The 21,800-nt window shown below is 30.7% G+C and overlaps 2 protein-coding genes and 1 pseudogene across 2 annotated transcripts; all 3 read left to right on the forward strand.

Annotated features, from left to right (window-relative positions):
* Positions 1-319: 319 nt before the first annotated feature.
* LOC146958884 (uncharacterized) lies at positions 320-1,087 on the forward strand. Its single transcript, XM_085752735.1, has 3 exons — positions 320-469; positions 573-857; positions 959-1,087. Exons 1-3 carry the CDS (start codon positions 320-322, stop codon positions 1,085-1,087), a joined length of 564 nt encoding a protein of 187 aa, XP_085608861.1.
* A 2,719-nt stretch (positions 1,088-3,806) lies between these two features.
* LOC146958885 (uncharacterized) lies at positions 3,807-4,546 on the forward strand. Its single transcript, XM_085733281.1, has one exon. It carries the CDS (start codon positions 3,882-3,884, stop codon positions 4,284-4,286), a length of 405 nt encoding a protein of 134 aa, XP_085589407.1. The 5' UTR covers positions 3,807-3,881; the 3' UTR covers positions 4,287-4,546.
* Positions 4,547-11,940: 7,394 nt separating this feature from the next.
* Positions 11,941-12,464, forward strand: LOC146958886 (uncharacterized; annotated as a pseudogene).
* The last annotated feature ends 9,336 nt before the right edge of the window (positions 12,465-21,800 follow it).

The following is a 21,800-nucleotide window of genomic DNA, read 5'->3' on the forward strand; positions in this document are numbered from 1 at the left end:
TTTTATGTCTGCAATAAATAGGAATTACTACCAATAGCATGTTTTCATCACAGTTACCTCATAGATACATACATGTGTCAATCATTATGCATTATTCTAGCATTATACTAATCGAAATTCATTGCTCATTATTGCTACTCGAAATATCAGGTATGAGAGCATTGCAAATCAATTCGCAATAATTGCATTTTATGGCTACAATGAATAATAACTGTTTTGTAAGTGAAAATAACTTGCCAATACCTGTTTAAATACCACTTAGTTGTGAGGATACATCTATTCTGTTTTGTAAGCGAAAGTAATTGTTTTTCTCTTTAAGATGGCCAACATTTTCACCCCCATTTCAGCCGTCAAAGGTGGGAAGAAGGATTTGAAGTTGCTTGTGCGTGTGGCCCATATCTGGCTCATCCGTGATAAGGAGAATCAAGATGACATCATCTTCATGAACATGATATTGGTTGATGTGAAGGTATTTTATATGAACCTAATGTCTTACCACATACAATAATTTAGGTTGGCACTGCGATTAAGTTTATTCTGATTTATGTTAATCACATGATATTTTTGTTTAGCGAGGACGGGTCCATGCTACTGTTTGTAAATTCTTGGTGCCAACGATGCAAAATATGGTTGAAGAAGGAGGAACATATAAGCTTGAGAATGTCCTGGTCGGATTCAACGAGGGGAATTACAAACTCTTGTCACACAAGCACAAGCTTACCATGATGGGAAATTCGAGATTTACTAAGGTGAATACTAGCAACCTGCCTCATAACGTGTTTGAATTCATGGACTTCAAAGACATCTTGATCTCTCAGGAAGAGGATATGGTTGCTAGTATGAAATCCTACCTTTTAGTATTATGCGAATTTGCTTTTAGCTGTTTTGGTAAATAATAATGCAAATTTTTAAAAATGTTGGTATTTATTTGCTGAGTCTTGTATTCTCGCATGGTCAGTTGTACGTTGCAATTTCCAGAGTCACTTCAAAACAAGGTCTGAAAATACTAATCGTTGATGGAGATGGAGAGAGCACTGATACAACCTCAAATGTTGTTTATCACGAAGTCTTTCGTAATGTATCTTGATGGTTGATGTTCAAACCTTTTTGTTATGTATGCTACCATTTCATTTTGTTATTTATGATATAAAACTTCTATCGTCAATGTATGGTTATTTTCATTGATTCGTTTAACTTCTACGTGGTAGGACCCGTGCGGTAGCACGGGTCATTGGTCTAGTATATATAAATGTTAAACAGTTCTGATAAGTTTGCCCTAATTAATCCCACCTTTTTTGGCGGATTTGAGTAATTTTTATGGAAAAAAAAGAGTTTGGAAGGAATCGAACCAGATCCCACCTTTTTTGGCGGATCTGAGTAATTTTTATGTAAAAAAAGAGTTTGCAAGGAATCGAACCAAGTACTATATACTTTCACTTTACAACTATAACCACTATGCCACTTCTACTTTTGTTGAAATATTGTTGCTTCCAAAAATAAAATACATGACTAAAACATTTTTTTTAAATCCCCAACCTCCCTAGAGGTTTCCTCTCTCATAGCAGAAGCAGTTCCTTTGTTGACAGTAGTTCTTAATATATAAGAATGTTAAACAGTTCTGATAAGTTTACCCTAATTAATCCCGCCTTTTTTGGCGGATCTGAGTAATTTTTATGAAAAAAAAAGAGTTTGCAAGGAATTAATCCCGCCTTTTTTGGCGGATCTGAGTAATTTTTATGAAAAAAAAAGAGTTTGCAAGGAATGGAATCGAACCAGGTACTGTATACTTTCACTTTACAACTATAACCACAATGCCACTTCTACTTTTGTTGAAATATTGTTGCTTCCAAAAATAAAATACATGACTAAAACATTTTTTTGAAATCCCCAACCTCCCTAGAGGTTTGCTCTCTCACAGCAGTTATTTTTTATTATAAGCGATACCTTTGTTGATAGTAGTTCTTTTTTCATTTTTTTTGGTGTACGCTTACTACATTTTACGATATTAAAGTTGCAATTGTAGATAATTTGACTGATCCAGATGATAATTTTATCATTAGAAACTTCACTTTTTCCTGCAATTTTGTCGGCCTCTTTGTTTCTCCTATATTATATTACTTGAAGTTGTTTATTTTGACTTTTTATTTGCAAAAATCGATACAGTAGACTATAACATTACTTTGTTTTGGCAAAGTAATGACTTTGATTCCATATTTATTTTTGTTGATTTCCATATTCATTTTTGTTGATGCAAACTAAATGTTGTTAATTTGTTTCTTTGAGATTGTGCATGTCGATCACTCTCAATTGTCACTTAGTTTGATTCTTTCTGAGTTTATATGCAACTCTACAAGTAATAATATAAGCCAATTTCATATTTTATATATGAAACTCTACAAAACCCGTGCATCGCACGGGTTAGAGTCTAGTTAACTATTAACATGGTTGTACATGTAGCTCAATGTTTGAGTTAAGTGAAACTCAGATGGAGGTCATGACTTCAAACTCAGGCGAAAGAGTAGATATTAATCTAACAAATTAACTATTAACATTTGCGATTAGAAAAACTTGTGGATACTACTACAATCGCAAAATAAATTATGTAATTTGGTTTATAATTTAAAATCATGTACATGGCCCAGAAAGTGCAGTAGGGAAGAATTGAAAAATTAAGACATATAGCATAGCACATACAAAAGATGTGCAGTCAGTTTTAAAGTTATTGAATTGCGATTTTAAAGAGGATAGGATTTTTCATAAAGTATTAAAAAGTTTATGATTGGGATAGGGAATGTTGCAAATTGCCTACCATATACTATTCTGCAATAGTATATGGTGTTAAGTTGGTGAAAGTACTTGTTCTGTAAACCTTGCTTATGAAATTTTATTGAAATCCAAAAATATTGAAATGATTTGACTTCATGCATGTAGGAGTTCCCTTCTAATTACCGGGAAGTGGAACTAACTAATAAAGGAATATACTAATTTGGATTGATTCCCACTTTCCGTTAGAAATTACTATTAGCACACCACTAAAGGCAGTGATTTGTTACAAATTCATTGCATGCAGCACACCTATCTTGAATACTGATGACATTTTGCTATATAGTCAATAGGGTTACCTTGGATTTGTCACTGTCTTGCGTCCTCACAACCTTGGCTTCCAAATTTTAAAACCATAATAATTCTAAATCAGTAACTCAAGTAGATTGCATTATAGTTTAATTGCTTCTCTAAAGATTAATTGCATTTTCTCCTGTAACAATTTGGATTATGTACCATTTCAGTCATGGTCTCTCTGCTTAAAATTCCATATAAGATTATATCATGTGCTCTATATTAAACTCTGGAATACGTGCACGTTTGTAGAAACTAGAAATAATATATACTGATATACATATATTCATTATTGAAGAATTTAACTTGTTTAAGGAATTCACAAACCTTAACATCCAAACTTAATTCAACTGACCAGTTTCATAATCACTAACGACGCAATTGAGTTTTTAATATTGGAAATTTCTAGTAGGAATTTCAATCTAAGTTTACGGCTGCGTGACAATATTACAAATTAGTCTGAATTCTGCTCAAATATGTCATTATAAGTGGTCCATATATGTTTACTTTATTACTAGTAACATAGAAACATCACTTTCACAAGTATCAATTTTTTCAAATCAAAAGAACCTGTCTTGTGTGCTTCCTTAGCAAATGTATGAGTAGAGTTACATCATCAGGCGGAACCTCACTATTTTTTAGTGTCACGTGGTTTTAGAATTTACCTATAAATAGAACTTCTTTGATGCCACTTCATCAATACAAATCAAAACTAAGATACCCTTCTAGGTGTGATCACAAAATAAGCCTTGATTTTATTCAACATGGATACAAGACTAAAGTCCTTTGTCACATTCCTCACCTTTATTCTTCTTGCTTCTTTGTTTGTCTCTTTGCTTCCTAATGTATCCGAAGCTAGGCCATTTCTTAGTCCACTACAAGGCAGAGAAGGTGTAATTGGAGAGGTAAATGGAATTTTCAGGACATTAAAAGATGCTGGTCCATCTCCTGGTGTTGGACACAAGCTCAAAAACCTTCAAAAGCTTGAAAGTTTTGGAGGAATGAAGAGTTCTGGTCCAAACACTGATGGTGTTGTTAGGCACATTAAGCTTCACAGTTTTGAAGACCCCAAGCTTAACACAGTTCAAGTCCTTGGTGTGATTAAGCATTCTGGTCCTAGTCCTGGTGAAGGGCACAAGTATAAAACCAACAACAATATTAACTCATAAAGTTCTCAATCTAATTGCTTTTATTTGCATAACACTCATAAATAATACTTGAGTATTATTGTTATGACTCATGAAAAATAATTAGTATTAGTCCGTATAAAATTGATTATTACAGTATCTGTTAGCTACTACTACTACTGAATACTGATCGGTGATATAATAATATCACTAGACCTGTTACTTATTGAAGATCATAGTGGCAAGAATGCACATTGTAATATGGTTTGATTTGATATATACACTATACAGTTAATTTGTTACCCATGTAGATTATTTATATTCTTTCTCATTGATACTATACTATAGCAAAAATAATGAGATGATCATGGGGAAAATACTTGGTGAATATACATTGTTAACATATTTGTTTGACATACTTTCATTTTCACCTCTTGTACCGAGAAGAATCAGTTCCAATAAGCAAATGGAAGAAAACGGTATCGTAAGTCCAACCTATATCGTAATTTTTTGACAAATTTTTAATAAAAAATTCTGGATAAAGATAAATCGTATGATAAAATAATTAAAATGTAACCAGCACAATATAAATATGCTGCTTTTTGTCTTTTTATAAATATGCTACAAAAATGCACACACAGAATCCTGACCCTTTTACTTATTATATGCAAGGTCCATCCAATGGGCAAGCAACCTAAATTAGGGGTTTAGACGTTTCCTTAGTTTAGTTGATCAATTTGGGACTTGAAATACTAATTTGATTATTTTATTGGTTTAAATATAATTTTAGTCTATACAACCATAACGTTTTTATGGTTTTAGTCGTAGGAATTTTTTTATTTAAATTCAGTCTTTGCAAATTCAAAGATTATTATTTTTACTCTATGATATCATATGTAGTCCAATAAAATAACGCTATGTGACCCAATAAGCTAACTTCGGGACTTAAAGCAAAATAAAAATAAAAATTTGAACTGTAGTGACAGAATCTAAACTAAAAAAATTATAAAGACTAAAAATAAAAAGATGCTACAATTTGAAGGACTAAAATCATATTTAAACCCTTATTTTTATAAGTGTTCTTTTTTTAAATGCAAAAAACTTTAATGTAAAATTTATTTTAAATCTCTGAACATGTGCTGAATATATGTTTTCTTTTGTGAAACAAATTTAAATAAAAATATACTATGTTCCATCTATGTCTAGGAGAACAAGTTCTACAAATTTATCCGCGTGTACTTAACTCAATTCTAAACGGAGCGAATATTATAAATTTAAAAAGTTCTAAAATGACGGCAAACACGTGATGCTAAGAATGAATGTTGTCGATAACTTAGTACAAGAGTTAGTTATTAGAACTTAGTACAAGAGTTAGTTATTAGATTAGGGCAGTCATCCATTAAAAACAACATGGAAATGTTAACTAGTGCCCCGGGGCACTAGTTAAGGTGATTAATATGGAAACTTTGCATTGGAAAATGATGAAAAGTGAAATGTTATACTTTAGAAAAGTCAAAAAGTTGCTGTCTTTGATAAAAAATATTCTATTTTTAACTTTCTTAACTAGTGCCTCGGGGGCACTGGTTAACACAACCCAAAAAAATATTAGGGCATTATTCTCATTCTTATGACCCACACTTTATGGGTCGGTAGCATCGGGACGGATTCAAAAACTTATCAGATTTGGGTAGAAAATAATCTAATTAATACTCCCTCCGTTTCAAAATACATGTCCATTTTTTGCAATGTGCACTATTCACTTGACTTACTTTGACCATATTTTTTAACTAATCTATAAATACAAATATTATCATGTAAGATTGTTGTTTGATTTGTCTCGACAAATATTTTCAAAATATTAAATTTTTATAATTTTTTACTTTAGATAATTAAAGATATTAACAGTCAAAATTGTGCATTGTCATGTGTGAAGTGGTTGACTTGGACATGTATTTTGAAACAGAGGGAGTAATAAATACTCCCTCCGTTTCAAAATGACTGTCACTTTAGGCAAAAAAAATTGTTTTAAAATGAATGTCGTTTTACATTTCCAATGCAACTTTAATTTTTTTCTTCCAACTTTACCCTCTCAAACTTTTCTCTCACACAATTTTCAATGCAACTTTAAGTTTGTCTTTTTCTAATAAAGTAAGGACAGTTTAGTAAAAGCGTTGTATCCAATGATTATTTCATTCTATTTCTTAATCTGTGTGCCAAAGCCTAAAGCGACACTCATTTTGAAACGGAGAGAGTAAAAATTATGAAACAAAATAAATGAGTTGGGGGTAGGACTTGAGTGACATTAGGATACCAATGTGTGATATTGACAAACCACAATGTCATAGCTGGCTTTCTTCCCTCTTTTGCAATGATTTTTTTTTGTTTTTTATACATTTATGACATTGTAGAGGGTCAATATCACACACTTCAACACTTCTTTTATGAAAAAAAAAAAAAACCTATAACTGCATTAGAGGAAAGTTGAAAAATAGACGTAGCACATACAATAGATGTGTTGTCAGTTTTAAAATTATTGAATTGTGTTTTACAAAGAGAGTAAGATTTTTCATAAAGTATTGAAAAGTTTATGATTGGGATAGTGAATGTTGCAAATTGGCCTACCATATACTATTTTGAAATAGTGTAACTTCACTGCTAATACGATTGCCACAGTTTATTTTCTTAAAATTCAAATGAATCTATTTTCTACTGTTTTATTATTGGCAACTTTCTATGATACACTCAAAAATTTTGAGTGTATCGGTATACCCATATTTAAATTAATAATTTAATGAGTTATTTTTTATCATTTACAACTATAATAATTATATTTTATTTCTCAAAAGTGTCGACGATGATGAAAGTTTTAGTGTTTAGTCATAGATCACTAGATACAAATTATAGCATATCATCAGTAACAAAGAAGGAACAAAAAATTGTGTACCTTTGAATTAGGTTGATGAAGGATAAACGTAGACAACTCCGACAACTATGAGAGGGATAACTACCCTCATTCCGTCTAGCTCTAGGTTTTCACAATGGCATTCATCATAATTAACCGTCTGATGGGATGACGAATAAATAGCTAAACGGCTAAGGGCAGGGACCTCTCATTGGGCTTACCTAAATGGTCCAACCCATCACGGTCCATTTAGTAACAATAGCCCAATCACTCAAATTCATCAACTAATTAGTGTTTAACACAATAGACCATAATTTATATTATACGATTAACTTATAATAATTTATTATTGTCAATCCATAATTGATTAATTAAATAATTAATCCAACAATCTCCCACTTGGATGACAATATTCAATTACTAAAAGAATTCAAAATTTCACTTGTCATAAAGAATTTGGTCAAAGCACTAATAAATCAAAAGAGAAGTGAGCTTTAATGCTGCAGAAATTGAATCCGATAGGGAAAACAAATCATACAGATCAAAGATTCATTTTTCTAACAAATGATGATTTTATAGTGACACGTTTGAATTAAAAAGAATGTGTCACTAAAGAATAGCCCAAGCATTTTAAAAAATGCTATAACAGACGAAGCAAAATTCAACTTTTTAAATTTTTTTTTGAAGGAACTTTTTAAAAATTTTATTACTCATAATAGTGAATATTGATAATTTCTTTTCGATAAAATGTAAAAAAATTAGTATAATTCTTATAAACAATGAAATGATGTTTTTTCTTATGAAACAATATTTTCTAAAATATAAAAGTCGACAAATAACTCTTTATTACATAAAAATGATCATTAACTTATTGACTTATGAAACAGGTGTACCAGTACACCTTAATTTAAGGGTGTACAGTAGAAACTCCCTTTATTATTTGCTCTTAACATTCCGTGTTTGATCGCGTGAGCTCTTTTCAGTTGGAGTATATATTTGGTGCCAAATCCAAAATTTGACTATTTTAACTCTTCATCACGAAATTGCTCCACCGTCTAAATCTATACAAAAAATTTGATTGACAATGAGAGTAAGAAAAACATACTTAATTTTACGATTCCTTTGACTTTAAGGATCTCTAATCAGTTAATATTAATACTTCTTTGTGACACTTAAATTTAAATATAACGGAACACATTATCATATATATATATATATGGGTTATGATAGAAGACACCTTTTGTGAAGGTGTCTTTTATCAAGTTACTCTATGAGCATTTGTTAAAAGACACCAACTACTTTTTATGAAGGTGTCTTTTATCAAAGTTATAACTAAAAAAGTGAAAATCACACCTTGAGGTGTGACTTGATAAAAGACACCACACTACTTTTTATGAAGGTGTCTTGTAACATAACCCTATATATATATATATATATATATATATATATATATATATATATATATATATATATATATATATATATATATATATATATATGAGTTTGCTAGGATACACCCACTAGATTTTATTAAGGTGTGTTTTAGCAAAAATATAACTAAAAAGTTGTTAAATACACCTTAAGGTGAATGTTGCTAAAACACACCTTCTAAAAAATAAGTGGGTGTATGTTAGCAACTCCTATAGACATTTGTTAGGATACACCCACTTATTTTTTAAAAGGTGTGTTTTAGCAAGTTATAACTAAAAAGTAGTTAAATACACCTTAAGGTCTAGCTTGCTAAAACACTCCCACATAAAAACTAGTGGGTGTGTTCTAGCAAATCTCATATATATATGTTAGAAATTTTTGGTCTTCCATTGATTTATAAAATTAAACATTGGTTGAATAGTATCTTGATTGGTCTTGGAATATCTATATTGTGATCAATAGATATTAGACATCACATGATAGGTGTACTTGAATAATGTAACCTATAGTTGAATGAATCCATGATGGGTGGAACCATTCAACTCTTTATGAAATTAAAGGGTATGGTTTGATACCTTGTGACTCTTCAGGAAAGAATTGGTAGAACCATTGTAACTTTACATGAAAGGGTAGGTCCCCTCCACTTTCTCTATAAATATGTATTGGGGCATATGCAAAATATTATCCATGTTATTACATACTTACCCATCAAAGTTTGAGAAAAAAGGAGAGGAAGATCCTATCCAATATAATTGGAATTCAAGATCGTCAAAGAGCATACATACACGTTGACAATCAATGACTTCAAGAGGTAAGTTCTAATCCCTCTTATTTAATTTTAATGGTGTCCTAATTCATGCAACTATGATCAAAGTTTATTGTTCATGATGTGTAAATTATATTTCATGATATGTGATGAAAGTTTAACAATATATATATATATATATAGAGGACATATCAAATGAGAGCACTTCTTAATATGAGAGATGAGAGGAGTAAATGCTAACCATTAGATTAATCTTTAATGTGATCATTAAATTTAATAACCGCAACCTAACAATCATTCTCTCTACTTCTTGACTTTTCTCGCTTTGTTCTTCTATCAACGTAAACCTCATTCTTCCTTTCTGTTCTTGCTTCAAAGACCATCATCATCCAAAAATTATTATTAAGAAATAGTGTGAGTTTATCATTTAATCCTTAAATTCTCTTAGTGATTCTCTGTTCTTGAAAAAATAATAAAAACCCCCAAATTAAAATTCTAATTTTGTATCGATCAACAAGTGTGAACCAACAACTAGTTTCTTCAGCAAATTAAAGGAGACGATAATTGTGATTTACACAACCCCAACATCGAAGAAACAACCAGAAGCATATTGTTCTTTAAGTTTGCTTTGTTTAAAAATAATTGTGACTTCATCAAAAATAAAATTAAAATAATTGTGAAGGATTGGGGAAGAAGAATCGATCCATAGAGAGATTAAAAATCTCTTCTTCCTAATGCTCCTCTTATTTTGATTTGCTTAGATTTGGTGTTTCTTTGTTTGCACCCACCGTCAATGACTTTTGGATGGTAGTTGCGGTGGAAAGAAAACCCAATTTGTGGAAATATGAAGGAGAGTTAGATTTGCAAGAGAGTTAGATTTGCAAGAATTTGTAGATATTGTAAGGAGTTGTGATGCAAAGGAAGGAGAGAACTGGAAGCAAGGGAGGAAGCCAGGGAGTCAGGGACGAATGATACTGTGAGGAGAGACCAAAGGTTTTCAAAATTTATCACAACCATTGAGATTAATCAAATGGTTAGGATTTAACCCTCTCATCTCTCACAATAAAGCTCCTCTCACTTGAAACACCCTCATATATATATATATATATATATAGAGACGTTAATTTTTCTCTGGACTGGAACCAATTAATCCTTATGTGGTGTATTGTTAAGAATGGACAAATATAACTATATTTTTGTATGGAAAAAACAAACACCAATATAGAAAGGATTTGACTTCTAACATGTAGCCATGTACGAGTTCCCTCATCAAAGCAGTAGTAAATAATAAAGGAATATGCGAATTTTGCATTGACTTCCATTTTCCTAGTTAGAAATTACAATTAGCACACACACCACTAAAGGCAGAACTATTACGAATCCATTGCATTTATCACGCTTATATTGGTGGCTTTTTGCTATTGATTGTTACTGTCTTGCGTCCTCACAACCTAGGCTTCCAAATTTTTAAACAATAATAATACTAAGAGTATTATTCTTTTTTCAACACTCCACTCTTATTAGATGAAATCAATAAATCTCCCACTTTAGAAATAAGTCCCACATAATGTGATGGAAATCACTGAATTTTACTCAATAAAAAGGTAAATGTTATAGTAAATGTTTAAAGAAAAAAGTGTTTTTAACATTCTCTAACATGAGTAACTCGAGTGGATTGTATTTTACTAGCTAGCTAGTTTAATTGCCTGTCTATATGTATAAAAAAAGATTAATCGTGTAAAAAAAATACAAAGATTATTTGCATTTTTTTTCATATAATAGTTTGGAATATGTACCAATATGTTTTACATGTAGTTGTCTGTTTAAAATAAAATATAGACTATACCCAATCCTTCGGTATACATTAAACTCTTGAATAGACGCCCCGGCCTGAGTAATTCTTAAGTGAACAATTCCTAACAGCCTTTATGTATCTTCCGATCAAACTCTAGGATTACCAGAGTACCTTTCTTTGAGAAGCGAGGAGTTCACACCATAAAAAAAACTCTTGAATACACGTTTGTAAAAGCTAAAAGTAATAGATAAATCATACAAATACACATTAAAAAAAAAACTTCTTTAAGGAATCAATAAACACTGACAAAATTTATTTTAATTGTCCAGTGTTTTAATCACTATCTAAGGACCCTGAATCAGACATTTTAATTGTTAGATTCAAAGCCATCTCATGACTTTTATTCGTTGAAAAAAATTCCTAAACTTGATTCTTCCATGGTCAAAGATGTATGTAAATAGTAATTGAGTTCTTAATATTGAAATTTTTTGGTAGGAATTTCAACCTCAGCTTCAGGCTGCGTGAGACATCATAAATTAATCTGAATTCTGCTCAAATATGTCAATTTTAAGTAGTCCATGTCTCTTTATTAGTAACATCACTTTCATAAGTATCATTTTTCAAATCAAAGAACCTGCCTTGTGTGTTTTTTTAGCAAAGGTATATTTTAGGGGGACCTTAATATTTCTATAGTGTCACATCGTTTTAAAGTTTAGAATGCTCTTATTTTACCTATAAATAGGACATCCATGATGCCTTTTCAGTATTACAATTCAAAATTAAAAACATCCTTTTGAGTGTGATCACTAAATAATAATTTAGCATTGATTTTCATTCAAAATGGATATAAGACTCAAATCTTTTGTCACATTCCTCACTCTTATTCTTCTTGTTTCCTTGCTTGTATCAGAAGCAAGGCCATTGCTTAGTCCATTACAAGGCAAAGAAGGTGAAATTGGAGAGGTAAATGGAGTCTTCAGGACATTGAAAGGAGCTGGTCCATCTCCTGGGATCGGACACAGGCTTAATAAGCTTCAAAATCTTGAAGGGATGAAGGATTCTGGTCCAAGTTCTGGTGGTGTTGGGCACATTAAGATTCATAATATTGAAGGCCAAAAATTCAACACAGTTCAAGTTATTGGAGTGATTAAGCATTCTGGTCCTATAGTCCAGGTGAAGGGCACAAGTACATAACCAACAATAATCATTCATAAAGTTCCAATTCTTTTTACTTTTATTTGCAAAACACTCATAAATACTTGTATTATTGTTATGACTCATGACAGTTGATTATTATTAATCCATGTGAAATTAATTAATATAGTACTTGGACTGGACTACTACTACGAATCAGTGATATAATAATATCCCTAAACCTGTTGCCACTGGCGGAGCTACATAGAGCTCAGGGGGTTCAAGTGAACCCCCTCAATTCTTAATTTTACATTCAAATTATCATGTTTTTCTCATCTTGAATCCCCTCAAATATAAACATTGCACCACACTTGCACCAGCTGCATCACAATTGCACTAACTCTGACTCTTTTCCTGGCTGTGTTGTTTAAGTATGGTGAAATGAGACAAAGCTTGTAACTGACAATTGCAGCAGCTAGCACGTGTCCTTTGATAGCAAGTATTATAATATCATGTGGCACATTATTAATTATATTATAATATCATGTGGCACATTATTAATTAGTTTAGTGAATGTCTAGTATTGTAATGTAATTGTAATATTATCATCTTGATAGCACATTTGTTTTGGTGAATGGCTGGTATTATTGTAACAAAAAAGAAAAGAACGGCTAGTATTGTAATATTAATTAGTCAAATGAGAACTAGTATTATACAGTAAAATATGAATTAATTAAATAGTGTAGCATTTTCCTAATTTCTTATATTAATTAATTCATAACTAATTCCTTAAACTAAATCATAGGTTTAACAATTTAAATTCAAAATCAAAACATTCCACATAAATTTACTTGTGTGGGAGTCGGACTAGGTTGTGGTGTGAAATAGAAGAAAAGCTTTGCCACCGAGTCAAATAAAGGATAAATGGATGAACGATTCTCTCTTAATTTATATTTAGAGAGACGTAGTTGACAATATTGATAATTAGTCGGTTATTCAACGATATTATAAAATTGTGTAGAGGATAATAGTAGACTATATATGTAATTTTTTGAGTACCACATAAATTGAATACAATGTAATTTTTTAATTTATAGCTTGTTCAAAAAAAAATTATTTATATTATTATAATTTTTAATTAAAATTCAAAAGTTGAACCCCTGACTCAGGTTCCTGGCTACGCCACTGCCTGTTGCTAGTTGAAGATCATAGTGAAAAGGATACACATTGTAACATGGCTTTGATATGATCTATACAGTTAAATTTGTTACCCTTGTAGATTATCTTCTTTCTTGCTAATGCTATAACAGAGATAATTAGCTGATTTTCTATTTGTCATGTTATAAATTGCTAGTGCTTTGTGTTGGAAATAATTAGCTGATTTTCTATTTGTCATGTTATAAATTGCTAGTGCTTTGTGTTGGAATATTTTATTATATTCCAATATCATTATGTGGGCAAATATCGTAATAATAATTATATTAGCTATTTATCAATTGTGAGCCTTAGTTGATTAGTGATCAAATTAAGTAATAAGGCTATTAGATTTCTATTTATAATATTAATTAATTAATTAATGGATATGGACTCAATATGAGTGGATGTCTGGATGGCCCATTAACGGAATAATGGGAAACCCTAATGGTCATCCAATATAAAAGAGGCTATGGTCCCCAATATACCGTACACGGCAAAACTCTCTCTTCTCCCCATCTGAAGAGAACTTGAGGTATAAAGGTACCGGTTGAGGAAGAACCAAATCAGCCGCCGCTAACGTTGTTGTTTGTAGATCATTATCTCCTCTCTTTCTTTATCGTTGTTGTTGAGAGGATTGCCATGAAAGCTTTATCCAGGTATTCCTAATACCCTAATTCTTAATATCCTTATCCTTGATAAATCAAACATGTTGTCGATCCGATCATGTTCAATGATTAATTTGCTTCCGTTGTACTTTTATTTTGTATTGAACATGTTTCATGAATTAAGACCTAAATTTCCAACAAGTGGTATCAGAGCGGTCTTCATGTTTGATCTATTGAGATTTTTTTCATGATTCACGTTTATTCCGTCGATATATACATCCATCATCCGAATTGGTTAAAGGTTTTAATTGTTTTGGCTGATATATTTTTCGATGATTGTTGTTTTATTAATCGATAATTTTATATATATCGTAGCTATCATGAGGTTTAAACCCGTGATGCTATAAGCCCGTGTGAAATCTTGGTTTTCTGATACTCCTTAATATTTTTTAATATTTTCATGAAACCTTATGTTTTAATTTAGAGCTTTGCTTGATTCGGTTATAGAGCATAGTTACGATCCATGATTGATTGTTTTTTCTTTCTTTCTGTATATATTCCTTCCATGCGTTTGGAATCATGGATCCAGATGCAATTATATGTCACGGTGATTGTTTGATCAAATTGTTTCATGACTTTGTTTTACGCTTTCTATGTTATTGGCATAATGTTTGGTCGATGCCCTTATATCCATATTGGCGTGAATTTTTTGTCAAAATCTTGTCCAGTGTCTATGCCATTTCAATCGGAGCTTTAAGTTAATGGTTTCAATTGGTTTGAATTTTTTTGTTTGAAAATTTGTTTAGAAACATACGCTTGCAGTTGAAACAAATTTGTTTTAATTGATGAAACCATTTTAGACATGATCTTAAGCATATAAAAGTTCTTATATATATTTAAGAATTATTCATGTATTGTATGCGGCACTTTTGATTATACATATGTAAAATATCAAATTTCCGATCAAATAACAGAGACAATTCTTTTATATATATTTGCTTATTCCAGTTTAATTATAAAGCAAATTCAGTCACCGCTAATTGCATAAATTGTGGATCGGCTATTTGTGTATTTCACTTTGAAATCAAGATATGGTTATTTTCCATTAATGTCATTTTCTTATTCTCACACTTCATGAACGCGTACTAAATAAGGATTTGAATATGGAAGTGATAAAGATTTGGATTTTATTTTGATTTTGGCGATTAAATCTTTTGGTAAAAATAATTTTCAAACATTGTTATCATATCTTGTAGCTTAATTTCTATTTGAAATTAGTTTTGATTCATAAAGATTTTGTACATAATGTTTATTTTGAGAAGTAGGCAAATAAAAAGTTAAAATATATTTGTGATATATATGTTGCCTTTTAATAATGAATCTTAAAATATTATGAATAAATTTTTTGTACAGAAAGTAAGAATTTGATTCCTTAAAGTTTGGGAAATAATAATTCTAGTTTTGTTTGTTTATTTATAGACATATAAAGTTTGTTTCCTTTATTTAGGAAAACATTTGTGCTAGAGTTATGTTTTATTTTGTTTAAAGAATCATTCAGTTTATACATGTGAATCAATTGAGGCATGAATACATTTTGGTACATTCAATTTTTTTTTTTTTATTTGAAATTGAATATTTGGTTTATAGCATGATTGTGTTATCCTTAAGTTTATTGTTATTAAGTTTACTACAATAATATTTTGTCTTATCATGCATTTTGAATATATTTCATGCTATGTTTGTTGTTGTTTTTATGCAATATATGTAAATGTATTGTCATACACACATTGGTGTGATTTGTGACTTGCATCTTCTTTCAAATTCGTGAGTTTGTCTTCACACTTAAGTATTGTAATACACACATTGGTGTAATTTGTGACTTTCATCTTCTTTCAAATTCCTGAATTTGTCTTCACACTTAAGAGTTGCTGAGTGGCCTTATGGTTATTTAGCGACAGAATGATCTAATTCGGCCTACATTAAGTCGGTAGTGCCTTGTAAATTTAAGACATTTCCCATTTGGCTTGTAAAATTAAGACCATTCCCACTTAAATTCATTTATTGAAGTGTCTAGTAATTTTGGTTGAGTTGGTTGAAACAACAAGTTGCAAAAGTAACCTCTGTTGCGTAGATTTGATTCAGTTAGAATTACAAAAGATGTAGTATGTAATTGTTCATGCGAGCTGTTTTAGTCAGCCAAAAGGAAGGCGCAGTTTGGCCGGATAATTACATACCTGCGATGGTAAATATGCGGTAATTATTAAGTTTTTCCATGTAGATAATGAGGATGTCAAAAGACACCCATTATCTGACCGGACTTCTTAAGTTTTATCCATCTGGATAATGAGGATGTCAAAAGGCACCCATTATCTGACAGGACTTATTACCATATTTGATCATTGCATTGAGATTACCGTTTGCAGTTAATTCTTAGCAGTCAAAAGATTGTGTTTTAATGGTGCTTTGGTATCTTGTTTTTTGGTCTTTTAATTTACAACTTGTGATGATAAATATGTGGTAATTCTTAAATTTTTCATGTGGGTAATGAGGATGTCAAAAGACACCCATTATCTGACAAGACTTTTAAGTTTTTCCATGTGGGTAATGAGGATGTCAAAAGGCACCCTTTATCTGACAGGACTTATTACCAATATTTGATCATTGCATTGAGAGTACAGCTTGCAATTAATTCTTAGCAATTAAAAGATTGTGTTTTAATGGTGCGCTTGGTATCTTGTTTTTGTCTTTTAATTTACAAATAAAGATCAATTGTGCATGTCATACAATTAATTAATTTTGACATGTCTACTAATGTTGTGTGAATGCAAACTCATTCAAGTATTTAAGAGTTTACATCTACACTTGTGATGGTAACACACGACAATTATAAGAATTTATTTTGTCATAGTAAATTGTCATTGTTTGATCATCGTTATAGAATACCACTAGTAATTGATATTATTGTTTAAAGACTTGATATTGATGATGCACTAGGTATTTTAGTGAGTGCTTTTGCTACTCTTGTTCTCTCTAAACTAGTATAGTTTATGTATCTGCTAATTTGAGTTAAATTCTTTAACTCTTAAAATTCTAATTTAGGATTTAAAGAAGAACATTGATATTGTTCTTGGATCAAGACCTTAGATAAGGATGGTGAAACTCACATTCTCTCACAAATTCAGTACCTAATGTGAGAATCAAGTTTGACAAGTGAGTATACACCAAATTCCATAGGTCACGTGTGATCATAAAGCTAAAATATCATATATATTAGAGATGTTGTTTAAGATGACAAATTTTTTTGTCATATTTCCTTTGCTTAAACTAAGGTGCTTTTGAAGCAATACAGAGAAAAACAAGCTCTCATTGGAGAGTGAGTATTCTATTAAGATTATTAGGCAAAGAAAATATTATGAGCACATTATGTAGATATTTAATCTTGCTGAGACACTATAATTTCGACTATCAAGCAACTTGTTCGAAAATTCAGCATTTAGTATTCTATTTGCACAATTAAGTTTATAACTGTTATAGTTAGAAATGATCTTTTGAAAGATCAATTCATAAAGTGTGCAAATAAAGAAAAGATGAAGCAAGAGAAAATTAAATAGTGTTCATTCGGAAAAATACTTCAAAAGATAAGGGCAAATAAAGAAAGGTAGTCTTGACTGACTTATGTCCAATGGTATTGAAAGATATATCAATTTAGAATGGACAAAGTCGAAAGAAAGATTCTTTATTCATTTTTAAACCAATTTTAGATTGTCGTTACTAGCATATTTTTGTATTTAAAAGACAGTTTGGTGAATCATTATTTGAATTAATTTTTGTTTTAATTTCTCCCACATATTAGGAAATTTTTTGAGACATAAATTGTTAAGCTTTCTTAAGGATATTGAGTTTGGGGGAGAGATATGGTTCTAAACTAATTCATATAGTTACTATTATTATAGTATATTTGGATCCTCATGAGAACATTATTGTTTTTTCTCTCAATCAAGTTAAGAAATTAATTCATATAGATCAAACTCAACACCCTCAAGAACTAGGGATTCTAGTGTCATTAATTAGGAATTGACTGGAAAGATAAATTATATTTAGTGTAATTGAAAGACTCTATTAGGACAGTCATGACACTAGTTTGCTTGTTATAGTTTTGAAGCTACATAAGATGGATGTCGATACATTGTTTCTCAATGGTGACATTAATGATACAATATGGTGCAACTTAAGAAAACTTTTGTGTCAATAGATACAAAGTAGATGTATTGCAAAGTCATGAAATCCACTTATGAGTTAAGAAATTTGTCTCTTTATTGTTACTACATATTCTCATAAAGCAATTATCTCATTTGGTTTTGAGATAATATTATGGAGAATTGTTGATTTAGCAAATTTAGTGGGAGTAAGTTTATATTCATAGTTTAATATGTCAATTTTATTTTATTTAGTCAACGATGATATATGTTTGTTATGTGAAACCAAGGAAATCTCTAATGAAAGTTAGTGATGAAAGATCCTGGGGACACCTCTTTTGTATTAGGCATTTCAATACTTAGAGATTTTTCTCAAGGTATTATTCGGACATCGCAAAAGAGTTATATCAATAAAGTTGAAAATGAAATGACATAATTTTTTGGATGACCTCAATCACCGAGAGAGACTTTTCAGTCTCAAATATTGTCCATATTAGAAAATTTAAGAATTCAGAAATTTAAGTATTTTCCTACACTTTGCCTGTAGGAGTTTTATGTATGATTTTATTATACGCATTTGGAAATAGCGTATATAATAAGATTGTTTGGCAGATATTTGAGCAATTCAAAGTTTGAATTGTTGAAAAAACAACCATAAGGATTATTAAAGAGAACGGGAGAGCTTATGCTCACATAAGATATCTGACAATTTGGAGATCATTTATGTGTCAGACTCTGGCTTTTGGATGTAAGTAGATAATACACATCCTAACTCAAGAAATGACTGTAAGTTTTTATATCACTTGGTTGCATATTGTTAAAGGTATTGAAAGAACGCTCAAGTTATATAGTGACATAATTTAGTCGTATAGTTGTTTAACAACAAATTTCTAAAAATTCGTTACCTTATAGATTATTGTTGTTAAATGATAGAACATGTAGAGACAAATTTTATGCTGGCTGATCCACTAATCTAAGACTTGACACATAAGGTCTTTCATATTGTTGTTGTCATTAAGGATGTCTTGGTTTAATGGGAGTTTCTTTTATTTAATGTTCTATACTTTTGTTTTGGTATCGATACAAACTTTATGTTATGATTATCTGCAGAAATAAAGTTTATGAGGTTATTTTTGTTATAACCATTTCTGTGTCATTTTGTGCAAATATTGAATTTGCAAACTTCATTTTGATCTCACTAAAGTTTTCAGTTGGATCAGTTGGAAATAGACATGATTTAGAGATCACATTGCATGAAATTTCCATGCCACTCATCCATATCAATCTATGTCATCAAGTGCATTGATATGGTGGTCGTCGGGGTTCCGTCACGCTATACGTCAGTGACGACAGCCGCGGTGGTCCCATTATTAATGTATGAGGTGGACCAGATTGTTAAGTTGAAATCTAAAGATGAATAGCATTCGGATGCGCGCCTAAAGAATTCTGATATAATTATTAATATATGTAGCCCAAGTCGGAGATTGTTGGAATATTTTATTATATTCCAATATCATTATGTGGGCAAATATCGTAATAATAATTATATTAGCTATTTATCAATTGTGAGCCTTAGTTGATTAGTGATCAAATTAAGTAATAAGGCTATTAGATTTCTATTTAGAATATTAATTAATTAATTAATGGATATGGACTCAATATGAGTGGATGTCTGGATGGCCCATTAACGGAATAATGGGAAACCCTAATGGTCATCCAATATAAAAGAGGCTATGGTCCCCAATATACCGTACACGGCAAAACTCTCTCTTCTCCCCATCTGAAGAGAACTTGAGGCATAAAGGTACCGGTTGAGGAAGAACCAAATCAGCCGCCGCTAACGTTGTTTGTAGATCATTATCTCCTCTCTTTCTTTATCGTTGTTGTTGAGAGGATTGCCATGAAAGCTTTATCCAAGTATTCCTAATACCCTAATTCTTAATATCCTTATCCTTGATAAATCAAACATGTTGTCGATCCGATCATGTTCAATGATTAATTTGCTTCCGTTGTACTTTTATTTTGTATTGAACATGTTTCATGAATTAAGACCTAAATTTCCAACACTTTGATTCCATGTGGACTTATAATTAGCTGAATTGATCTATACAGTGCTACTAGTACTACAATAATATGTGTGGCAAAAAATTATAATGTAACTAGCAAATTACAAATAAGCCGATTTTTCCTCTCAAAAAGAAAAGAAGGAAAAAAGCTGATTTTTTTTATATAAATTATATTACAAAAATGCACAAACGGATCCAGCCCTTTTATTTCCTATGAAAAATGTTATTTGAACAACCATTTTTTTAGAATACTTGTGGACAACTTAAATATACAAAGAAATAAGGGTATTAACACTAAAACCCAAACAATAGATAAAGAAAGTAAAAACTAAATGTGAATAGTTGTTCAAATACCATTTCTCATTTACTATATATATATATATATATATATATATATATATATATATATATATATATATATGGCTTATCCTCTAAAGCAAATTTAAATAAAAAGGTAGTACGGAGTTAGGAGAACAAGCTCCAAAATGAATTTGGAAAATTCCAAAGTGGCCGCCAACATGTGATGCAAAGAATGAATGTTGACAATGCAGTGTTTCTTTTTCTATATATTTTTTTTTTTTGTCAATTCGTTACTAGAGTTAGGATATTATTCTCATGACCCACTCTATGGGCAGGTACCAAGCACCAACGACCAAACAGTGATGTCTGAGATCTATCAGTGGGTTAGATGTGGGAGAATTTGACCTCATAACCCCACAATTATATCTATTTTTGCAACATGTGAAAAATCTTCTTTGTTTCTTATTATAACATCCTCTAACGAAATTTCATTTGCCTAAGCAAGGTCATGGGAAGTAATATATTATCTCACACCCCCACAAACTCACAATGCATTACTAGAGAGCATCAAAAACTTGTCAATCAAGAAAGGGAAACGTTTACTTAAACGTGCTTTTATGAATAAATGTGATAGAGAATGCAATTAGGCTCAAATGAATAATTTAGATATTTAGTTTATAAGTAAAATTATGTTAGTTTGTCTTTCCTTTGAGTTGTTGTTAGTTTGGCTTTTAAATTAGGTCTTTAGTTTTTAGGCCCATTAGGGTTATTATGCATTATCAGTCCTATATATAGTGTATTTGACACACTATCCAAATCAATGAAAATGAATGAAAAGTTATTTTATTTTATCTTATTTAGTTTTTATTCTTCTATATCTTTTAGCTTAGAACCCTAGTTTTATCATAGTTTGTTAGTGATAGCTTTTGCTTCCTAACACAATGTGTGATGTGATAATCAATCTTAATATGATTGGTACATTCATAAAAAAATCAAATTATTAGAAATTTAAATAGCGTTCTTGTTATCGCAATACATATGAGTGAGTTTAGAAAGTCGGACACTCCTATCAAAAGAAAGCTAATGTAACCACACTATCTCTAAAGTGGTGGTTGTCATAAATTATGAAGGAAATTAAATAGCCCTCTTTGCCAGCATAAAGAA

Source organism: Medicago sativa, chromosome 1 (assembly GCF_051527215.1).
Source record: "Medicago sativa cultivar Bolivia chromosome 1, Bolivia_mono, whole genome shotgun sequence".
Taxonomy (NCBI): Eukaryota; Viridiplantae; Streptophyta; class Magnoliopsida; order Fabales; family Fabaceae; genus Medicago; species Medicago sativa.